The sequence below is a fragment of the Rana temporaria genome, chromosome 3 (assembly GCF_905171775.1).
Source record: "Rana temporaria chromosome 3, aRanTem1.1, whole genome shotgun sequence".
In the NCBI taxonomy this organism is placed as follows: Eukaryota; Metazoa; Chordata; class Amphibia; order Anura; family Ranidae; genus Rana; species Rana temporaria.
This window is the reverse complement of record NC_053491.1, coordinates 114541690-114561963: the sequence shown is the minus strand read 5'-3', so window position 1 is coordinate 114561963 and position 20274 is coordinate 114541690. Positions and strand designations below refer to the sequence as shown.

The window sequence follows — 20274 nt, the reverse complement described above, 5'->3', positions numbered from 1 at the left end:
TAGCTAAACAATTACCCCTATCAACAAATTCCTAATTTTCCATCAAATTAATGATGACGGCTGCTTGGATGCTCTGAGCATTGGTTCCAGTCTTGCACCAGTTTAATAAACACTTATATAAACCCACAATTATATCTTCTGATTTGTAGGAATCAATTTAAGCTCCCATATGTGTAAGTCTTTTATTTTATTTTTTTACCACCAGTAATAAAGGGGTTAAAGCCTCCTTTCCATTTCCCCCCTAATTTTACCTGAGACTATACTTCCTCTCAGGTGGCATAGCAAGGCTACTTAAGAAATGGTGGAGAGCAGAGAACACCTGCCTTGTGCTCTATAGCTATCATTGTGCTCAGTTCCCAGAAGGCAACCATGGTAAGAACCTGACTTTCAATTGCTTCATGTAGGCCACTAGTATTTGTTAAAGATTATGTTGCCTATGATTAGGGTTGGTGGTTACTACTGAAATAGGGTTTTTAGTATTAAAATGCATATTTTAAATGGTTCTAAAACAAGTGAGTTTTCATCTATGAAGCCTATGCAATTAGTTGATTGCTGACTTGCACTATTGCCTCATTGTGTCAATGGGAAAAGCTAGTGTGTGTGTGTGTGTGTGTGTGTGTGTGTGTGTGTGTGTTGTAGAAATAAAAACTAGGTCGGGTTCAGCTGGGTTCTTTAGCCCAGGGACCGTATGTAAAAAAAAAAATATATATATATATATATATATATATATATATATTTTTTTTTTTTTCATACGGTCCCTGGTTTTATTGAGCCTGGCAACCCTGATGGGGCCCCCGGGCAATAGAAGAAGATTATGGGGCCCCCAGGATTACAGATGGCCACCACGCCAGGAGGCAGGGCAGCTAAAATCTCAGGATTTTCACATCAAAAGCATGTCGGTTTCGGACATATCAGGGACAAATGTTAAAAATCTTTTTTCTTTTTTTATTTGTCCCTGATATGTCCGAAACCGACATGCTTTTTGATGTGAAAATCCTGAGATTTTAGCCGACCTGCCTCCTGGCGTGGTGGCCATCTGTAATCCTGGGGGCCCCATAATCTTCTATTGCCCGGGGGCCCCATGAGTTGTCAGTCCACCCCTGGCTGAATGCGCACAATTTCATTCCCAATTGTCCGTCCCGATTTTGACTGCGATTACAGAGACCTCTGTGCAGGTTTTAATGTAAATCGTGGGCCGAAATCGCAAACGGTAGTAAAAAAACTTTTTGAAATCGGTGCGTTGCAGCGTCGCATCGATTTTAGGACGGTGCCATTGCCCGCAAATGCTGCCGATTTGACATGTCAAAATGCACCAGTGTCAACCAGGGCTTGGCATGACATGTACAAAATATAATTATTTGATTTTTTTAAGACCTCACACACACGGGACATTTGGCTAAATCTCCTAGAAGCCTTTCCTCTGGGCAGTGGTGTTTTTGCTGAAAACATTTTTGTTCTACAAAATTTTTTTTTTTTTTTTCTGTTTCAGCAAAAAAACTGCTGCCAGGAGGAAAGGCTTCTATAATGCCGCGTACACACGGTCGTTTTTTGTGATGGGGGGGAACTAAATTTTTAAACGTCATTTAAAATGACCGTGTGTGGGGAAAACGTAGTTTTATGTCTTCTGAAAAACTTCGAGCATGCTTAAATTTTTTTTGTCGTTTTTCAAAACGTCGTTTTTTGTGTCATTTAAAATGATAGTGTGTGGGTAAAACGACGTTTTTAAACCCGCGCATGCTCTGAAGCAAGTTATGACGCGAGCTTGATTGAAACAGAGTGCCGTCGTACGTGCTGAACGTAACCGCGCTTTGCTAGAGCATTTTGAAAAAACGATGGTGTGTGTGTAGGCAACGTCGTTTTTTAAAATGAAGTTTGAAAAACGTTGTTTTGTTTCATGATAAAAAACGACCGTGTGTACGCGGCATTAGAGTTTGCATGAGGCCTGAATATGTCCACTTGTGCAGATCACACCAAACTATATTCTGATCTGCAAAAGTGGACATATTTGCTGAAAACTTTGTAGAACAAAAGTTTTCAGCAAGAACTCCACTGCCAAGAGGAAAGTCTTCTAGGAGATTTGGCAAAACGTCCTGCGTGCGTGAGGCCTAAAAATGTCTACTTTGTGCAGGTCACTCTAAACCCTAGTTTTTATTTTTCTTACAAAAGCTTAGGCACGTTTACAGGCATGTAGGGATGAGCTCCGGTGTGTTTGCACACTCCACGTGCAGAGCCCGCCAGGAAGGCTGAGCTAAGCGGGAGACATTTCCCGTTCTCTGCAGCCGAGCATCGGGACAATGTCTCCCTGCCTGTCTCCCCTGTGATTAGCGCTGAGCCGGGCAGACTTCCTGGCGGGCTCTGCATGTGGACTGTGCGTACACGCCGGAGCTCATCCCTACAGGCATCAAGCAAAGCACTTGGGCGATAACTTCATTGGCCAGAATAATCAAAAATTGTAATTTCTAAATGTGTCTAGCGTTTAGGCACATTTAGCAGCTTTTATTAGTGTGTGTGTTTGTGTTCTGTGCTCTGCTCCTGGACACTGGCACTGAGTGGGGGAAAAAAAAAACCCACCGGACATGTCTAGGAGCAGCTGTAAAAATGTCCAGTGTGCATGAGGCCTAATTCTTGGTGCTGCTCTAGAAGGTGAATGATCCTTTCCATTTGAATCATTCTTGATTTGCGTATCTGAAATCTGTACTCAAGTTGCTGTAAATGGGAAGATGAGGCGTAACTTCTATTGCCTACAACGAAAACTGGAGCATTTGTAGGATGTATATGTTGCACTGGACTGGAATAAGTAGGTTGACCACAGAAGTTGAACTTTCAGCCAGGAGCGGACTGGTCATTGAGGCACTCGGGCTCTGCCTGAGGGCCCCATGCCACTAGGGGGCCCCATAAGGGTTGCCAGGCTAAGTAAAACCAGGGACAGTATTTAAAAACTTTTTTTTTTTTTTTTTTTACATCTGTCCCTGATATGTCCGAAACCGACATGCTTTTGATGTGAAAATCCCGAGATTTTAGCTGCACTGCCTCCTGGCATGGTGGCCATCTGTAAGCCCGGGGGCCCCATGAGTTGTCAGTCCACCCCTGCTCTCAGCAAACCTGGGATGCCAGGGGACTTTGCAATGCTCTTGGCAGTGCTCTCACGTCGTCTTTATCCATTGTCAATTACTAGGAAATATGGTTCATCTTTCTCTGTCTGCTAAACTGTAATGTCTGTAGATTGTGTTTTAGAAAATTGATATAGGGTTAAAATCTCTTATCTAGACCTAACTGAAAGCTGTTCTCTATTGCAGAGGGAATGTTTATCTATCCATGTTGGCCAGGCTGGAGTTCAAATGGGAAGCGCTTGCTGGGAACTCTATTGCTTAGAGCATGCAATTCAACCAGATGGCACAATAGCAAGTGACAAGACGACGACAAGCGCCGATTCTTCATTTTCCACCTTCTTCAGTGAGACTGGGAAAGGAAAGTATGTTCCAAGATGTGTTTTCGTTGACTTGGAGCCAACGGTTATCGGTACAGTAATTCTTAAGCTTATTTGATCAATGAAAGCATGGTGTATGGTATCTGTTGTGGCTCTAAAAAAATAATCTTTGTAGATTGGACTGAGTGCTGACCAAAGGACACTTCTTATATTGAAGGTCCTGCTGTTTTACAATTGAATAACCCATTGGCAAATAAAAATAATAATCTGCAGTGCTGTGGGGTAGCCCTGACATAGTTGGTCTGTAAGGCCTTGACTGTTCACTAAGAGCACATATTTTGCTTTTTAATAACTTTAATTACTATTGGCTGCTGAGGTGCGCTTGTGCCCCTTTCACACTGGGGCGGGAGGCGCGGTGGCGGTATAGCGGCGCTAGAAATAGCGGCGCTATACCGTCGGAATTGCTACGGGATTCGGCCGCTAGCGGTGCGGTATCAACCCCCGCTAGCGGCCGATAAAGGGTTAATACCACCTGCAATGCGCCTCTGCAGAGACAATTTTCATTGTTTTTTTAAATGGGAAGGAGTGGTATACACACCGCTCCTCTCACCGCTCCAAAGATGCTGCTTGCAGGAGATTTTTTTTCTCTCCTGCCAGCGCATCGCCTCAGTGTGAAAGCCCTCGGGCTTTCACATTGAGAAGGCTGGGCAGGAGTTTTTCAGGCGGTATTTTTGGCGATGTGCCGCCTGAAAAACTCCTTAGTGTGAAAGGGGCCTTATTGATGTAGGAGGTGGACCGTACATCTCCCATCTTCTGCACACTTTTTCAGATTTGAGATGTCACGGCCATAAAGGGGGGGGGGGGGGGGGGGCTAATCTGGGCCAATGCAGTGATGAGGGTTTTTCATTAAGGCCTGTTTCAAACGGGCTTCAGCTTGTATAGAACACTTGTGTTTGCAGAGCTTTTCAGCAAACTTTGTTGAAGCGTTTTAGTACCTTCAACTCCAGTTTGTAAATGTTGAATGCAGATCCTAATGGCAGTGCTAATTGCCGCTTTACCTGCTTGCCGACCGCCGCACGTAGATATGTCTGTGGCATGGACAGGCAAAAGGACTATATATACGTCCCCTTTAAGAAGCGGCATTGTGGGCGCGGGTCCGGCGGACTCTGTGGGCATACCTGCGATCGTGTCACGGTGAGGAAGGGGGAAATGCTGATGTAAACAAGCATTTCCAGAGTTTTCCTAGTGACGGAACAGTGTACACAGCTTCCTGTGATCACTGTCGTCGTGTAACACACAGCCCCCCCCCCCTACAGTTAGAAGCACTCCCTAGGACACATTTAACCCCTTCACTGCCGGTGTCATTTTCACAGTAATTGGTGCATTTTTATAGCACTGATCGTTGTAAAAATGACAATGGTCCCAAAAATGTGTCAAGTGTCTGATGTGTCCACCATAATGTAGCAGTCATGATAATAGATCGCCCCCATTACTAGTAAAAAAAAAAAGAAATTTAATAATAAAAATGCCATAAAACTATCCCTAATTTTGTAGATGCTATAACTTTTTTGTGCAAAACAATCAATATACGCTAATTGCGGTTTTGTGGGGAAAAGTAGAAGAATACATATTGGCCTGAACTGAGTATGTGTGTGTGTGTGTGTGTGTATATATAATATATATATTTGTGGATATTTTTTATAGCAAAAAGTAAATATTGTATTTCTTTTCAAAATTGTCGCTCTATTTTTGTTTATAGCGCAAAAAAATAAACTGCAGAGGTGATCAAATGCCACCAAAAGAAAGCTATATTTGTGGGGGAGGACGTAAATTTTGTTTGGGAGCTACGTCGCACGCTTGCACAATTGTCGGTTAAATCGTTGCAGTGCCGAATCACAAAAAATGGGCTGGTCTTTGCCCAGCAAAATGGTCCGGAACTTAAGTGGTTGAACAAGCTGCTAGCACACTGCAGCATGCACTGGCTCACAGCAGGAGTCCAGTGTGTCCCTATTTACCGTTTCAGGTCCGAATTTTTGTCTGAATTCCTCCCTGAAAGGGACCAAAAGACGCACAGGACTCCTGCATCCAATTCGCAACAGTGTGAACCCAGCCTAAAGGAGTTGTAAAGGCAGAAGGTTTTATTTTTATTTTATTTTTTTTTATCTTGATGCATTAAGATAAAAAAAACCTTCTGCCTTTAACTCCTTTAGGCTGGGCTCACACTATCGTATGGAGAGGCTCACAGCAGGGGTCCAGTGCGGCTCTGTTCACTGCTTCAGGTCTGATTTTTGGTCTGAATTTTGGGCTGAATTCTGACCTAAAACGAACCAGAAGACACACAGGACGCCTGTGCAATTCACTCTGCAGGCACCCTGGAGATGTGTGAACTGGCTCCATAGAGAGCCGGTCCGTCTCCTGACATGCAAATTGAATGAGGAGAAACCAGCATTCAATTGGCAATAGTGTGAACCCAACCTTTCATAAACTGAATCCTGTGTGAAATGGTCTGACTGCTTCCCCAGTTCTTCTCACCCCTGACGCAGGACGTTTACTGCAGCAGGGGTGGGTGGGGAACATTTATGAAGGAAGATTTCACCTAACCGAAGAGCAGTCTAAGTTCTGTCCCTTGTACTGATTTTTATGTTTTTCACTTCATTTTAAAACCTGGTACTTAACTCCCCAACCTGTTTGTTGGACTTTTGGGCCTCATGCACGCTGGACTCACATATTGCCGTGTGTGTGTGTGTGTGTGTGTGTGTGTTTTTTTTTTTTTTGCATTAGCATTTTTAGCAAGAAAATGCAAGCTATGGGATTGCAAACACTGTCTGGCCACGTTTATAGGCATTGGAACATTTTTACAGCTAAACTCCCCTCAAAACCCACTAATTCTGGAGTTTTTTTTTTTTTTTTTTTGGCTGGGGAAAAAAAGCTGATGAAACCTTGTGTGCATGGAAACCTAGGATAACATGCTGGGGTGTTTACCGGCTGTAGAAAAAAGCCAAAAACTTCCAGTGTGCATGAGGCCTTGGCAGCACCAATGTGTGATGTTCCTCACCTCTACTGTAACCTTATTGAGGTTTTCTTAAATTCTGTCTTCATCCCTCCTTTAGACCTCAGTGACTAAAACTTTGTATGTCACCACTAGAGGTGGTAGAGCAGAGGTGTCAAACTCGATTTCATCGTGGGCCACATCAACATTATGATTGTCCTCAAAAGGGCCGGTTGTATTTGTAAGATTAGATGTCCAGCGACTCCCCCTCCCCTTACATTAGATGTCAAGAGCCACCCCACCATCAGAAGTTGAGTCCCCCACTCTCCCTCTCACTACAGTGCACCCCCTTTCCTTATGCTGCTGCTGGGAAGAAGCTGGATGCATTGCTTGAAAGTAGGGGTCTGGAGGAGGACCAGAGGAGGGCTGACACCTGTGTGGTAGAGCAAGCTTGCACATCCTCTTTTTGTTTAAAAGGGGATTGTGGAGAGCAGATAACGACAATAGAAAAGTTTGTTTTTGTAAAACTTGTTTTGCTGAAAATGAAGGGCTGTCTCAAACTGGCGTGCCAATATTTGTATGTCTTATTTTTCTAGATGAAGTTAGATCTGGAGCGTACAGACAACTGTTCCATCCAGAGCAACTTATATCAGGCAAAGAAGATTCTGCAAATAATTATGCTCGTGGGCATTACACAGTTGGCAAGGAGTTAATAGAGCAAACACTTGATAGGATACGAAAACTGGCAAGTATATTTTACTACTATTTAGAAAAGCTATTGGTTGTGTTCTAAGACATTATAACTCCATTAGATTCTCCCTGATACACTTTTATTTTTTATATAATAAATAAATCCTAAACCCTGGCCTGCCCCTCACTATGGAAAAGATGGATCTGCCTTCCATTAGGCAAATTTGTTGGCAATTTTGAGATTTCTGTACTGTCCCTTGGCATCTCTAATGTGTAGTGGCCAGTTAGAGTATATTCTATAGATGGAAGTCCCTTTTTAGGAGCAGTTTGTTCTATTTATAATGCTGCTTCATTTTTATTTATTTTTTACAAATCCACTGTACAGCAAGCTTTATAAAGCATTTTCAGAGCTTTCTGCAAGTTTTGAAGCCTTTAATGCCCAACTTCAGGTTTGGTATGACAGTCTTCAGCTTTATGTACTGTTTGAAAAGTGCAGATAGTTAGATTTTTCTCTTCCTGGTTAGCACTGCAGTGAAGCCTGGGCATGCAGCCAAGACAGCTGATTTGAGGAAAGGCACACACTTTCTCCTCATAGGTGGAGACTTTCAGCTCTGTGCTAATCTATTTATAGCATCCTCCCCCAACACAACTCGGGCTGCTTTTATCACATGTGATGGAGAACTTTTTTTTTTCAATCGGCTTCTGGGGGGCACACGCCGGCATCTTGGGGCAGTAAAGCTTCAGGGCCAGTTTTCTACTGTGCTTTGTGAATGGTTCTGCAGTCTTCTGGGACCTGTGATGTTTTCCAGAATGCAACAGAGGAAGGGCTGAACATTGCTGCTGTGACCTCTGCCAGGTTAGCCCCCCCATTTAAGAAATTTTGACTTTTTTAATGCAGTTTGTTAGATCTTTGTTAGATCAGGTTAGATCAATCATTGTTTGCGTTAGATCTCACACAGAAGAAGCAATATTAACAGTTATTTGCTGGGGGGCCTAACCCGTCATCAGCCCCCCCTATCAAATTTTCTCGAGTCGTCTTCCAGGACGGCACCTTGAGAGTAGACTGGCTTCACCTGACAGGAAACACAATCAAAAAAGAGGTTTAAAAACCCCGCCCCTCCCCGTGCACCTCAGTTCATGATTGTGTTTCCCCCAGCGAAACGTTTTTTTGTTTTTCCAAAAAGACCTAAGGCCTGGGGCTGGTGGTCCCCCTCTTGGAAGGTGAGCCATGGGTCCTGGGAGGCCTTGAGCTCAGTGAGGCTATTGCCTGTCCAGAGGGTCTCCCTGTATTGAGGGGGGGGGGAGCTGAAGGAAAAACCATGTTTGGAAACCCCCCCCGGCTAGGTGTATCTGGGATAGTGGCTATCTCAGAACACCTAGGTGGCTGGAATCCCTCTCTCCCGAGCGTCTTCCTACCTGCTGGGCCGGGTAAAGGTGCATCTCCGTGCTGTGGAATCGGCTGCTGTTCTCCCAGGCTCGTTTCTCGATGGAGCCAGCATTCGACGCTGCATCGATGGCGGCGCAGGGTGATGACGTACTTCCGGTTCCGGTCTTCACCAAAATGGCGGCCGCCATCGGCGTTAGCACACACACACACGGAGCGCAGCAGGGGAGAGAGTGGCGCCCGATTCGACGGTGCCATGGAGCGTGAGGACCGCCAGGCACTAACCACTGCTGCAGAGGAAGCCACCAGGGGTGAGTCTACCTCTAAAAAAACCTCATTGGGGCACTTGGACTGGGTCCTTATTCCCCACACACCCCCCTTCCCTTCCCCTACTCCCTTTTTGATTAAAGCCTCTGTCTTTTACTTTCAGGGGAAGAGGTTATTGCCCAGGGGGAGGCTTCTAGTGTTTCTGCTAAACATACATCTAAAGCTAAAAGATGTGGGAAATGTAGCATTAAGCTAGCCACAGATTATTCCAAGCTTTTGTGTGCCAAGTGCATTCAAAAACTCACAGGGAAGGAAACTTCGCTAATAATGAAAGAATTCCTGACGGTTCAGTCAGAGATGCTTTCCACATTAAAGGAGTTTAAGGAAGTCTTAAAACCCAAAGGACCTGATCCCCTAGCAGCTGGACCCTCCTCACAGGAAAGCTTATCCACCTCGGCTCCAAAATTATTGAGGGCTAGGGACGTTCTTCTGTCAGACTCTGAGGATTCAGAGGCTCAGGAAGAGGGTCTCATTGATAGCCAGACAGATGAGGAGGATGATGATGCTAGATCAGGCAAATTCATTTTTTCAGCAAATGACATGGGTGGTTTACTGGCGGCTATCTATACCTCTGAGGGGATTCAGCAGCCGGCCGAACTAGTGTCAGCACAGGATAAGATGTACCAGGGTTTGGCTAAACCCCAGCCAAAGGTTATCCCAGTTCACCAATCTCTTCAGGACTTAGTTCTAAGAGAGTGGGCAGAACCTGAAAAGAAGTTACTTAGGTACAAAACCTGGAAAAGGCGCTGTCCCTTTAAGGAGGAACTAGAAAACAAATTTTTCAAAGTCCCTAAACTAGACGCTTCCCTAGCTCAACTGTCTAGACAGTCTGACCTTTCCTTTGAGGATGCTGGGAATTTAAAAGATTCACTAGACAGACGGGCAGAGACCTCCCTTCGCAGGGCCTGGGAGGCTAATGCGGCAGCCCTTGGGCCCGCCCTGGCCTCATCCTGCATTGCCAGAAATACGGATACCTGGCTATCCAGGATGTTGGAACATATCCCGCAGACTTCAAAGTTTAAGGATATCCGAGATTCCCTTAGTCATAGGTAGCGCTGTCGCTTATCTAGCAGACGCATCAATTGAGTCCGCTCGAGCCTCTGCTAAAACGGGCGCTCTTATTAACGCCTCAAGAAGGGCACTATGGCTCAAAACATGGGAAGGAGATTTGGCCTCCAAATCCCGTCTCTGTGCCCTGCCCTTTGAGGGATCCCTCCTCTTTGGGACAGGTTTAGACCAGGCTCTAACTAGGGCCTCAGAAAAGGGTAAACGGTTCCCTCCCAAACCTAAACAAAATAGGAGGAGATTTTTTCGAGGCCCCCAGAATAAAAACCGACCTTCAGACCGAAGAGCGGCCTTTAATAGGAGGTGGATCACAGGAAAGGATAAACCAAAAGGGGGAATCCTTTTCCCTGATCCTAAACCCGCTGGGAAAGACTCCAAGTGACTCGAGAGTCGGGGGAAGGCTCTCCCGATTTCTTCCAGCTTGGGAAAGCATAACACGGAGTCCTCATATTTTGCAGATAGTGAAGGAAGGCTACAGATTGGAATTCCGCCATCTTCCCCCACCAATTTTCCTCCTCACTCATTTACCCCAAAATCCCCTCAAAGCGGCAAGCCTTCTAGGGAATGTGTCAGACCTAGCACAACAGGGGGTCATAGTCCCAGTTCCGGTAGACCAACAGGGTCAGGGGGTGTACTCTCACATCTTCGTAGTACCAAAACCCTCGGGAAAATTCCGTCTAATCATCAACTTAAAACCCCTGAATACTTATCTCCTCTACAAGAGGTTCCGCATGGAGAACATTTACAGTCTCAAAGGACTTCTTTTAGAAGGGGTATTTATGATAACCATAGACCTGAAGGACGCCTACCTCCATGTCCCCATTTACCAGGACCATCAAAGATTCCTGAGATTCGCCATTGTTTCCCCTCAGGGTATCAAACACTGGCAATTCACTGCTCTTCCCTTTGGGCTTGCCTCCAGCCCAAGAGTTTTCACGAAGGTGCTAGCAGAGGTGGTCGCCTTTCTACATCTGAAGGGCATCTCCCTTGTTCCCTACCTCGACGATCTGCTGCTGTTCAATCTTAGTCGAGCACTTCTTCTCACGGACCTGACCACCGTCCTGACTACACTGGAATCCTTAGGATGGATTATAAACAGAGAAAAATCTTCTCTCCTCCCAGAACAGAGAAAGATCTATCTGGGATTCTTAATAGATTCCTTAGAGAAAAAGCTTCTCCTACCAGTAGACAAGGTCCAGAGACTCATCTCAGTGGTCAGGTCTGTCAGGGGAACAGCAGATATTTCACTCAGGGAGATCATGAGATTGTTGGGACTTATGACCTCATGCATCCCAGCAGTTCCGTGGGCCCAGCTTCACTACAGGCCACTACAGGCCTTCCTCCTCTCCTCCTGGGACGGGAAGGAAACATCCCTAGACTCCAGGGTCTCCATTCCAGAGTCGGTAAAGAACACTCGAGTGGTGGCTCATTCCTCGGAACTTGGGAAGAGGCCTTCAGTGGAACCAGTCAAACCCCCTCAGGATAACCACGGATGCCAGCTCCTGGGGATGGGGAGCCCACATGGCGGGCCTACAGGCCCAGGGTTCCTGGGATCGACACCAAAGGGAGTCGTCTTCCAACTTCCGAGAATTATCAGCGGTCGGAAGAGCCTTGGAAGCGTTCGAGGAGAGAATCCTGAACCAGGAAATACAAATTCTCTCCGACAACGCGACCACGGTGGCGTTCCTGAACCATCAGGGAGGCACCAAGTCCCGTTCGCTCCTAAGGTTGTCCCTAGAAATTCTAGGCTGGGCAGAACAGAGGGTTCGCTCCCTGTCAGCAGTTCACATCAGGGGAGTCCTAAACCTAGAAGCGGACTTTCTAAGCCGCCAACCCATTCTCCAGGGAGAGTGGGAACTAAGTCAGGAGGTCTTCGATTGGGTATGTCATCATTTCGGCATCCCAGAAATAGACCTCTTTGCTCACAGGAGGAACAAGAAGATAGAAAGGTTCTTCTCCCTCTCCCGGGATCAGGGATCGGAAGGTGTGGACGCGTTGGCCCAGGCCTGGACATTTTACCTAGCCTATGCCTTTCCTCCTCTGAATCTGATCCCGAGGGTATTGCAAAAACTGAGTCGTTCACAAGGGAAGCTGATTCTGATCGCTCCCTGGTGGCCCAAAAGATCTTGGTTTCCAATGTTAGAACAGTGGTCAGTCCTTTCTCCCCTCCCTCTCCCGGTCCGGGTGGACCTTCTGCGGCAGGGGCCGATCTTTCATCCAGAGCCAGGCTTTTTCAGTCTGACGGCCTGGTACTTGAGAGGTGGAACCTGCAGCGGAAGGGTTGCTCAGAGAAGGTAATAGATACCCTCTTAGCGAGTCGTAAGGTAGTTACCAGGAAGATCTATGCCAAGACCTGGGGAGTGTTTTCACGCTGGTGCGCGGCAAGACAAGCTCCACTACCCGAAATATCCGTTATCTTGGAGTTCCTTCAGAAAGGGGTAGATCTAGGTCTAGCTACGAGAACCCTAAGAGTACAGGTTGCCGCCTTGTCCTACTTTTTAGACAAGAGGCTGGCTCTGGATCCTCTTATTAAGAGGTTCCTGACGGCCAGGGATAGGTTGTCACCTATACAGATATCCAGAGTTCCCCCTTGGGACCTCTCCCTGGTGCTAGATCAGCTATCCAAACCTCCGTTTGAACCGATAGACAGCATTCCGGTTAGGCTGTTAGTATTTAAATTCTCCTTTCTTTTGGCCATCACCACGGCCAAAAGAATAGGAGACATGCAAGCGCTCTCAATCAGAGCCTTATTTTCGTTTATTTGAAGACAGGGTAGTCCTAAGTCAGGATCCCCTGTACCTACCTAAGGTGGCAACGAAGTTTCATAGGTCACAAGAAATTATACTTCCTTCTTTTTGCGCAAAACCACAGAATGAAAGAGAACAAACCTTTCATTGTTTGGATGTAAGACGCTGTTTGTTAATTTATTTAGAAAGGGTGAGCGAGTTCAGACGCTCATCACACTTGCTAATCAATTTTTCAGGAAAGAAAAAGGGTTGCCAAGCATCTAGAGCCTCTATATCTAGATGGATAAGACGGGCAATTTCAGTAGCATACAGTAAGGCTGGCAAAACAGTACCTAAAGTCAAGGCACATTCCACGAGATCTATAGCAACCTCCTGGGCAGAGAGCAGGAGTTTCAGTGGAACAAATCTGTAGATCAGCAACGTGGTCAAGCCAGAATACCTTTCTAAAACACTACCGAGTGGAACTCCTGTCACCCCAAGACTTGACGTTTGGCAGAAGAGTCCTGCAGGCAGTGGTCCCGCCCTAAGGTAGGCCTGAGGGTTACTTGCTTATCTCTCAAGGTGCCGTCCTGGAAGACGACTCGAGAAAATACCAGTTACTCACCGGTAGCTGTTTTTCTATGAGTCTTGCAGGACGGCAGGCCTATTTCCCACCCTGATGACTTTGTATGGTTTGTATTTTCATATACTGGTTCCCGTGCTCTTATGGTGGTTACTTTATCACGAACTGAGGTGCACGGGGAGGGGCGGGGTTTTTAAACCTCTTTTTTGATTGTGTTTCCTGTCAGGTGAAGCCAGTCTACTCTCAAGGTGCCGTCCTGTAAGACTCATAGAAAAACAGCTACCGGTGAGTAACTGGTATTTTCTGGCCAAAAATCATTCAGGCTAATAGATATTCGTTAGATCCGGTAAGATCAAGTGTTTTTAAAGTTAGATCTCACATAATTAGAGACTTATTAAGTGATTAATGAGGGGGGCTGGCCCCCCCCTTATCAATTTTTTGGGCCAAAAATCATTCCGGCTAATAGATATTTGTTAGATCCGGTAAGATCAAGTGGTTTTAACGTTAGATCTCGCATCGTTTTCGAGATATTCCACATATAAAAAAAATAGATTTTAGGTGGTACATATGCATGGACATATGGACGGGCTGGCCCCCCCTTATCAATATTTTTGGGCAAAAATCATTCAGGCTAATAGATATTCGTTAGATCCGGTAAGATCAAGTGGTTTTAACGTTGGATCTCACATAATTAGACTTATTAAGTGATCTAACGTTAAAACCACTTTATCTTACCGGATCTAAGAATATCAATTAGCCTGAATGATTTTTGGCCAGAAAATTTGATAGGGGGGGCTGATGACGGGTTAGCCCCCCCCAGCAAATAACTTTAATATTGCTTCTTCTGTGTGAGATCTAACGCAAACAATGATTGATCTAACCTGATCTAACAAAGATCTAACAAATTACATAAAAAAGTCAAAATTTCTTATATGGGGGGGCTAACCCGGCAGAGGTGCTGCTGTGATCTGACTGGGCCTGGGTACCTATAAAAACCAGGAGGGGGGAGATGCAAACAAGTGGAACTTCCCCTCTTGGGTCACAGCTGTAATGATCGTGCATACCAGGCACCTGACTAGCTGTGTATGTGTGGCAGCCATTTTGTCACATCAGAATGCATAGCCACGGGTCCTTCCAAAGTTCTGATCTCTGCACAGTAATGATGGCACTGCTACCTTTGATCATAATATCGGTTTACAAATGTATACCTCTAAACCTTTTGCTATGGAAATGGACAACTATTAGCAAAACTATGTAGGCATGTCATGCCCCCTTAAAAGAATGGTACAAAAAACATGGCTAAACGTGTGTGTGTGTGTGTGTGTGTATTACCACTACTATTCCTTTTTTTTTTTGAAAGGTAGTGCATTTTATATGCAACTATATATACAGTAGCTCACAAGGTGAGTACACCCCTCATATTTTATCTTTTCATGTGTCACCACTGAAGAAATGACACTTTGCTACACTGTAAAGTGGTGAGTGTACAGCTTGTATAACAGTGCATATTTTCTGTCCCCCTCAAAATGACACAGCAATTAAAGGGGTTGTAAAGGCTCATGTGTTTTCACCTTAATGCATCATATGCATTAAGGTAAAAAAAACCTGATTGCCAGCCCCCCTCCCGGTTTTACTTATCTGAGCCCTGGAAAGTCCCGCGTTGTGAACGCTCTTTTCCTTTTGCTCGGTCTTCTCAGCTCTTCATTGGATAGATTGGCAGCGCAGCCATTGGCTTTTGCTGCTGTCAATTAACTCCAATGACAGGAGGGTTGGGGGGGGGGCGGGGCCAAGTCCTGTAGTTGACTATGAATGCTAAATACAGGACTCTGGAGCGTGCTCGCAAGGTAACACCCTTGGGAGAGTGCTTCCCAGAGGGGGTTTTCAGCAGCAGGGAGGAGCCGGGACAGCTGCTGATGGACCCCAGAAGACGAGGATCAGGGCCACTCTGAAACTCCAGCTGCACAGTGGCGGTAAGTATGACATGTTTGGGTGTTTTTTGCCAGCGGTTTAGACAGTAAAGTGATATGTGTATGTGTATGTGTATGTAACAACTAATCGATTATGAAAATTGTAATTGATTTATCGGCCAGTAACATAATGGGGTTAAAATAAAAATAAAACTGGCCTTTTATAGTACAAAAAAGCAAATCGCTACTGTAAATATTACTTTCACTGTCCCACAGTAAAAAAATGAACCCCTTACAGTAGCGATTATTTGCTCTTTTTGTACTTTTTTTTTTTTTTTTTAACCCCATTATGTTACTAAACATCTCAGGCCTGGGTTCACACCTCTGCTTTTTGATGCTTTTTGCAGAAACACACTACAGTTCATTCACATGTTTTCCTATGGGACACGTTTACATCCATGATTTTTTTCCGGCTGCTGCGTATTTGGAAAGGGCGGGGACTTTTTAACGCAAAACGGTGCTATTTCGTTCCTTTTTGGTTCAATATAGTTCAATGGAGAAGCTGCAGAAAAGCATGTATTGTGTTTTTGCGGCAATTTGTGTTTTGTAATCTGCCCAACCACAAATTGGCCCAAAAATTTTTTAAAAATGCAATTTTTTTTTTTTTTTAAAGGCTATTATCCGATTTAATCGGCCAACTAATCGATTATGAAAATAATCGTTAGTTGCAGCCCTTTATATGTATGTATGTATGCCCCTATTTGCAAAATGTCCAAATTGGGCTCTGGACTTGTTTGGTATTCGTTCTTGGATATGAATAGGGAGCAGGTGTTCAACTTGGTGTTGTAGCTCTCTTACTGGTCACAGGAAGCTCAACATGCCACCTCCATGGCAAAGACCTAGGCTATAGGAAGATTGCCAAGACCCTGAAACTGTCACTGTGCTGCAGCTCAAAGATCATACATTGGTTTAACAGGACAGGTTCCACAAAGAATTTGAGTGTTCGGCGTCATATCCAGAGGATGTCTTTGGGAAATGGACGTATGAGTGCTACCAGCATTGCTGCAGAGGTTGAAGGGGTGGGAGGTCAGCCTGTCACTGCTCAGACCATATGCTGCACACTGCATACAATTGGTCTGCATGGCTGTCGTCCAAAATAAGTCTCTTCTAAAGATGCACAAGAAAGCCAGCAAACCGTTTGCTAAAGATAAGCAGATGAAGGACATGGATTACTAGAACCATGTTCTGTGGTCTGATGGGACCAAGATAAACTTATCTGGTTCAGATGGTGTCAAGCGTGTGTGGTGGTAAGGAGTACAAAGATGAGCATGGTGGTGGGAGTGTCGTAGTCTGGGGCTGCAGGAGTGCTACCAGCACTGGGAAGCTACAGTTCGTTGAGGGAACCATGAATGATGGCATGTACTGAAGCAGATCATGATTCCCCCCCCCCCCTTTGGAGACTGGGCAGCAGGGCAGTATTCATAACAACATAACAACCCCAAACACACATCCAAGATGACCACTGCCTTTCTAAAGAAGCTGAGGGGAAAGATGATGGCCTGGCCAAGCATGTCTCTAGGTTTAAACCCTATTGAGCAACTGTGGGGCATCCTCATATCAAAGGTGGAGGAACGCAAGTCTCTAACATCCACCAGCTTTGTGGTCATGGAAGAGGACTCCAGTGGCAACCTGTCAAGCTCTGGTGAACTTCATGCCCAAGAGGGTTAAGGCAGTGCTGGAAAATAATGGTGGCCACACAAAATATTGACACTTTTGGCCCAAATTGGACGTTTTTCACTTGGGGCTGTCCTCCTTTTTTTTTTTTTTTTGCCAGCAGTTTAGACATTCATGGCTGTGGGACGGCAAATTTACACTGTTATACAAGCCGTACATATTGTATAAAAATATGTAGCAAAGTGTAATTTCTTCAGTGTCGCATGAAGATATAATCAAATATTTACAAAAATGTGAGGGGTGCACCCTTGTAAGATACTGTAGATAAGACCAAAATGAGGGACAGACTGAGTTTCTTCTGAAATGAGGGACCGTCCCCAGAGGCGTACTAAGCATGGGGCGGAGGGGGCGGGCCGCACCGGGTGGCACACACTGGGGGAGTGTTAGGCCGACGCCCCCCTCCGCGAATGATGAGGACTACTTGGCGTGCGGCATGATGATGGCCCGGTAACAGGGAGGCAGTGCTAGCGGCAGTCTAGGTAAGACACAGCTGAAGCGTGGCTTTTCAGGGGGGGCGGGGGTGTGACTCATGCGAGCCGTACCCATACCCGGGACCGCAATTATCCCCTTCTCTGTGGCAGCGCAGCGCCCGCGGCTCTGATAGATACGGCTGTGACTGTCTGACAGTCACACAGCCGAGGAGCGTGAAGCTGCAGCCGCCTCCCCCTGTGCTGCCTGTGTGTGTAGTGTAACACGCGGCGCGCTGATGATCATCTGTCTGACGGCATTATGGGTCTGAAGACAAGGGGGGTGTGTGCACTATTGTAAGGGGGTTCTGTATTCTGGGGGGGGGGGGGGGTGTTCTGTATTGTAGGGGGTGGTTCTGTATGAGGGGGGATTCTGGGTGCTGTGTAATGTAAGGGGACCAGAGGTGCAGGGTGCTGTGTAATGTAAGGGGTCCAGAGATGCAGGGTGCTGTGTAATGTAAAGGGGTGCAGGGTGCTGTGTAATGTAAAGGGTCCCGTGGTGCAGTTGTGGAGAAGGGGGTACACAGTAGTGACAAAGATAATGAAGGATGCAGGGGGCACAGTGGGGTGTTTTTACATTTTACCGTGGGGGGGGTGCCAGATATTGGATCCGCCCCGGGTGCCAAATGTTCTAGGTACGCCCCTGACCGTCACCACCTAATCAGGTACGGTTGTGAGCTATACAATAGAATTTGTTGCACACAGTGGCTTTATACATCTTTTGGTCATTGAGGAATGTGTATGTATTTTTTGTGCCCAGAGTTCAGCTTTAAGATTCTACCAACAAACCTTTTTGCATTCTCTTCCAGGCTGACCAATGCTTTGGACTTCAAGGATTTTTGGTCTTCCACAGTTTTGGAGGCGGCACAGGTTCTGGCTTCACTTCTCTATTAATGGAGCGTCTGTCAGTGGATTATGGAAAGAAATCGAAATTGGAGTTTTCAGTTTATCCTGCCCCAAAGATCTCTACTGCAGTGGTAGAACCATACAATTCTATTCTGACAACCCACACAACTCTGGAGCATTCGGACTGTGCCTTTATGGTAGACAATGAAGCCATCTATGATATTTGTAACTCAAATCTGAATATTGAGCGGCCCACTTATACCAACTTGAATAGATTAATTGCTCAGATTGTTTCTTCCATCACAGCCTCTTTGAGGTTTGATGGGGCATTGAATGTGGACTTGACAGAGTTCCAGACTAATTTGGTGCCTTATCCGCGAATCCACTTCCCACTGGTCACCTATTCACCCATAATATCAGCAGAGAGGGCTTGCCATGAGCAATTATCAGTGCCAGAGATCACCAATGCTTGCTTTGAATTTTCAAATCAGATGGTGAAATGTGATCCTCGACGTGGTAAATATATGGCTTGCTGTCTGTTGTATAGAGGTGATGTGGTGCCAAAAGATGTCAATGCTGCAATAGCTGCAATTAAGAGCCGGAGATCTGTCCAGTTTGTAGACTGGTGTCCTACTGGATTTAAGGTGGGAATAAACTACCAGCCTCCTACTGCAGTTCCGGGAGGAGACCTAGCCAAAGTCCAACGGGCCGTCTGTATGCTGAGTAACACTACAGCCATTGCAGAGGCCTGGGCCAGGCTAGATCACAAGTTTGATCTCATGTATTCTAAGAGAGCATTTGTACACTGGTATGTGGGAGAAGGCATGGAGGAAGGAGAGTTCTCCGAAGCAAGGGAGGATATGGCCGCTCTAGAAAAAGATTATGAAGAAGTGGGAACAGAAACTAGTGTTGGTGGAGATGAAGAGGAGGATGAAGAAAACTAACATAGCCTTGTGTAATTTCTAGGCACACACTCTTGTCCAAGTGTTGAACTTGATGACTGTTACGTTGTACAGTGACCAGTAACAAAATCTAATGTAAATTATATTTGCATAGTAGCAGCCACTGGTTTTTGCAATGGAATACATTTTCCAGTGGCTTCTTTCATGGTGGCATGAGACCCCTAAAAATGTCATGTGTTTTTGTATTTAATAAAAGCAATTAATTGTGGTTTGTATAGTGTTTGTTTTTTTGTTTAAAATCCAAGTATCAGCTGGTGTCCAAACTAATGCCAACATAGAAGAAACGCTGGAGCAACTATTGCTGGCTATTTTTGAAAAAAGCTGATTCTCTGGTTTCAATGTTTTTTGACTTTGTCTAGGTCAGTGATTTGAAGTACCGTATATACTCGAGTATAAGCCAAGGCACCTAATTTTACCACAAAAAATGGTAAAATGTATTGACTCGAGTATAACCCTAGGGTGTCCATCTGCATGCCTCACTGTGCCCATGCCTAGACTGACGTTTAACATGGGAGTCTATGAAAGGGGTGCCCGGCTATGGAAAATCTGTGCTCCCCAGCCGTAGGTCTCCCAGACAACAAACTTTGTACACTTGTAGAGGAGAAATGGGGCTACATGTGTGCCAAGTTCTGGGTCCAGGGGACCTACGGCCGGTACCGGGTCCCCAAATTCATCGGAGAAATGACCGTTTAACATGGGAGTCTATGGAAGGGGGTGCCTGGATTTGAAAAATCGCTGCTCCCTGGCCGCAGGTCTCCTGGACAACAAACTTTGCACACTTGTAGAGGAAGTGGGGCTGCATGTGTGCCAAGTTTGGGGACCTATGGCCGGCCGGTACCGGGTCCCCCAAGTCCGGGAGATCAGGCGCAAAAAGGTGACCCACATAAATTGGGCTGGTCACTGTGTAAGGAATATATATATATATATATATATATTTTTTTTTTTCTCAAGCTGGCCATAGATCTTTCAGATTTGAACCACCCATGGTTGCAGGAAAAACACATTCTCTATGGCAGGGAAATGCAATTAGCGGACCTCCAGCTGTTGCAAAACTACAAGTCAAATCGTGCCTCTGCTTGTGACTGTCAGAGCCTTGTAATGCTAATGGGACTTGTAGTTCTGCAACAGCTGGAGGTCCGCTAATTGCATATTCCTGCTCTATGGCCT

At 45.6% G+C, this 20274-nt stretch overlaps 1 protein-coding gene across 1 annotated transcript; it reads left to right on the top strand.

Moving 5' to 3' along the window:
• Window positions 1-264: 264 nt before the first annotated feature.
• LOC120931650 (tubulin alpha-3 chain-like) lies at window positions 265-19315 on the top strand. Its single transcript, XM_040343294.1, has 4 exons — window positions 265-372; window positions 3297-3519; window positions 7013-7161; window positions 18109-19315. The coding sequence occupies exons 1-4, from the start codon at window positions 370-372 to the stop codon at window positions 19087-19089; spliced, it is 1356 nt and encodes a 451-aa protein (XP_040199228.1). The 5' UTR covers window positions 265-369; the 3' UTR covers window positions 19090-19315.
• The last annotated feature ends 959 nt before the right edge of the window (window positions 19316-20274 follow it).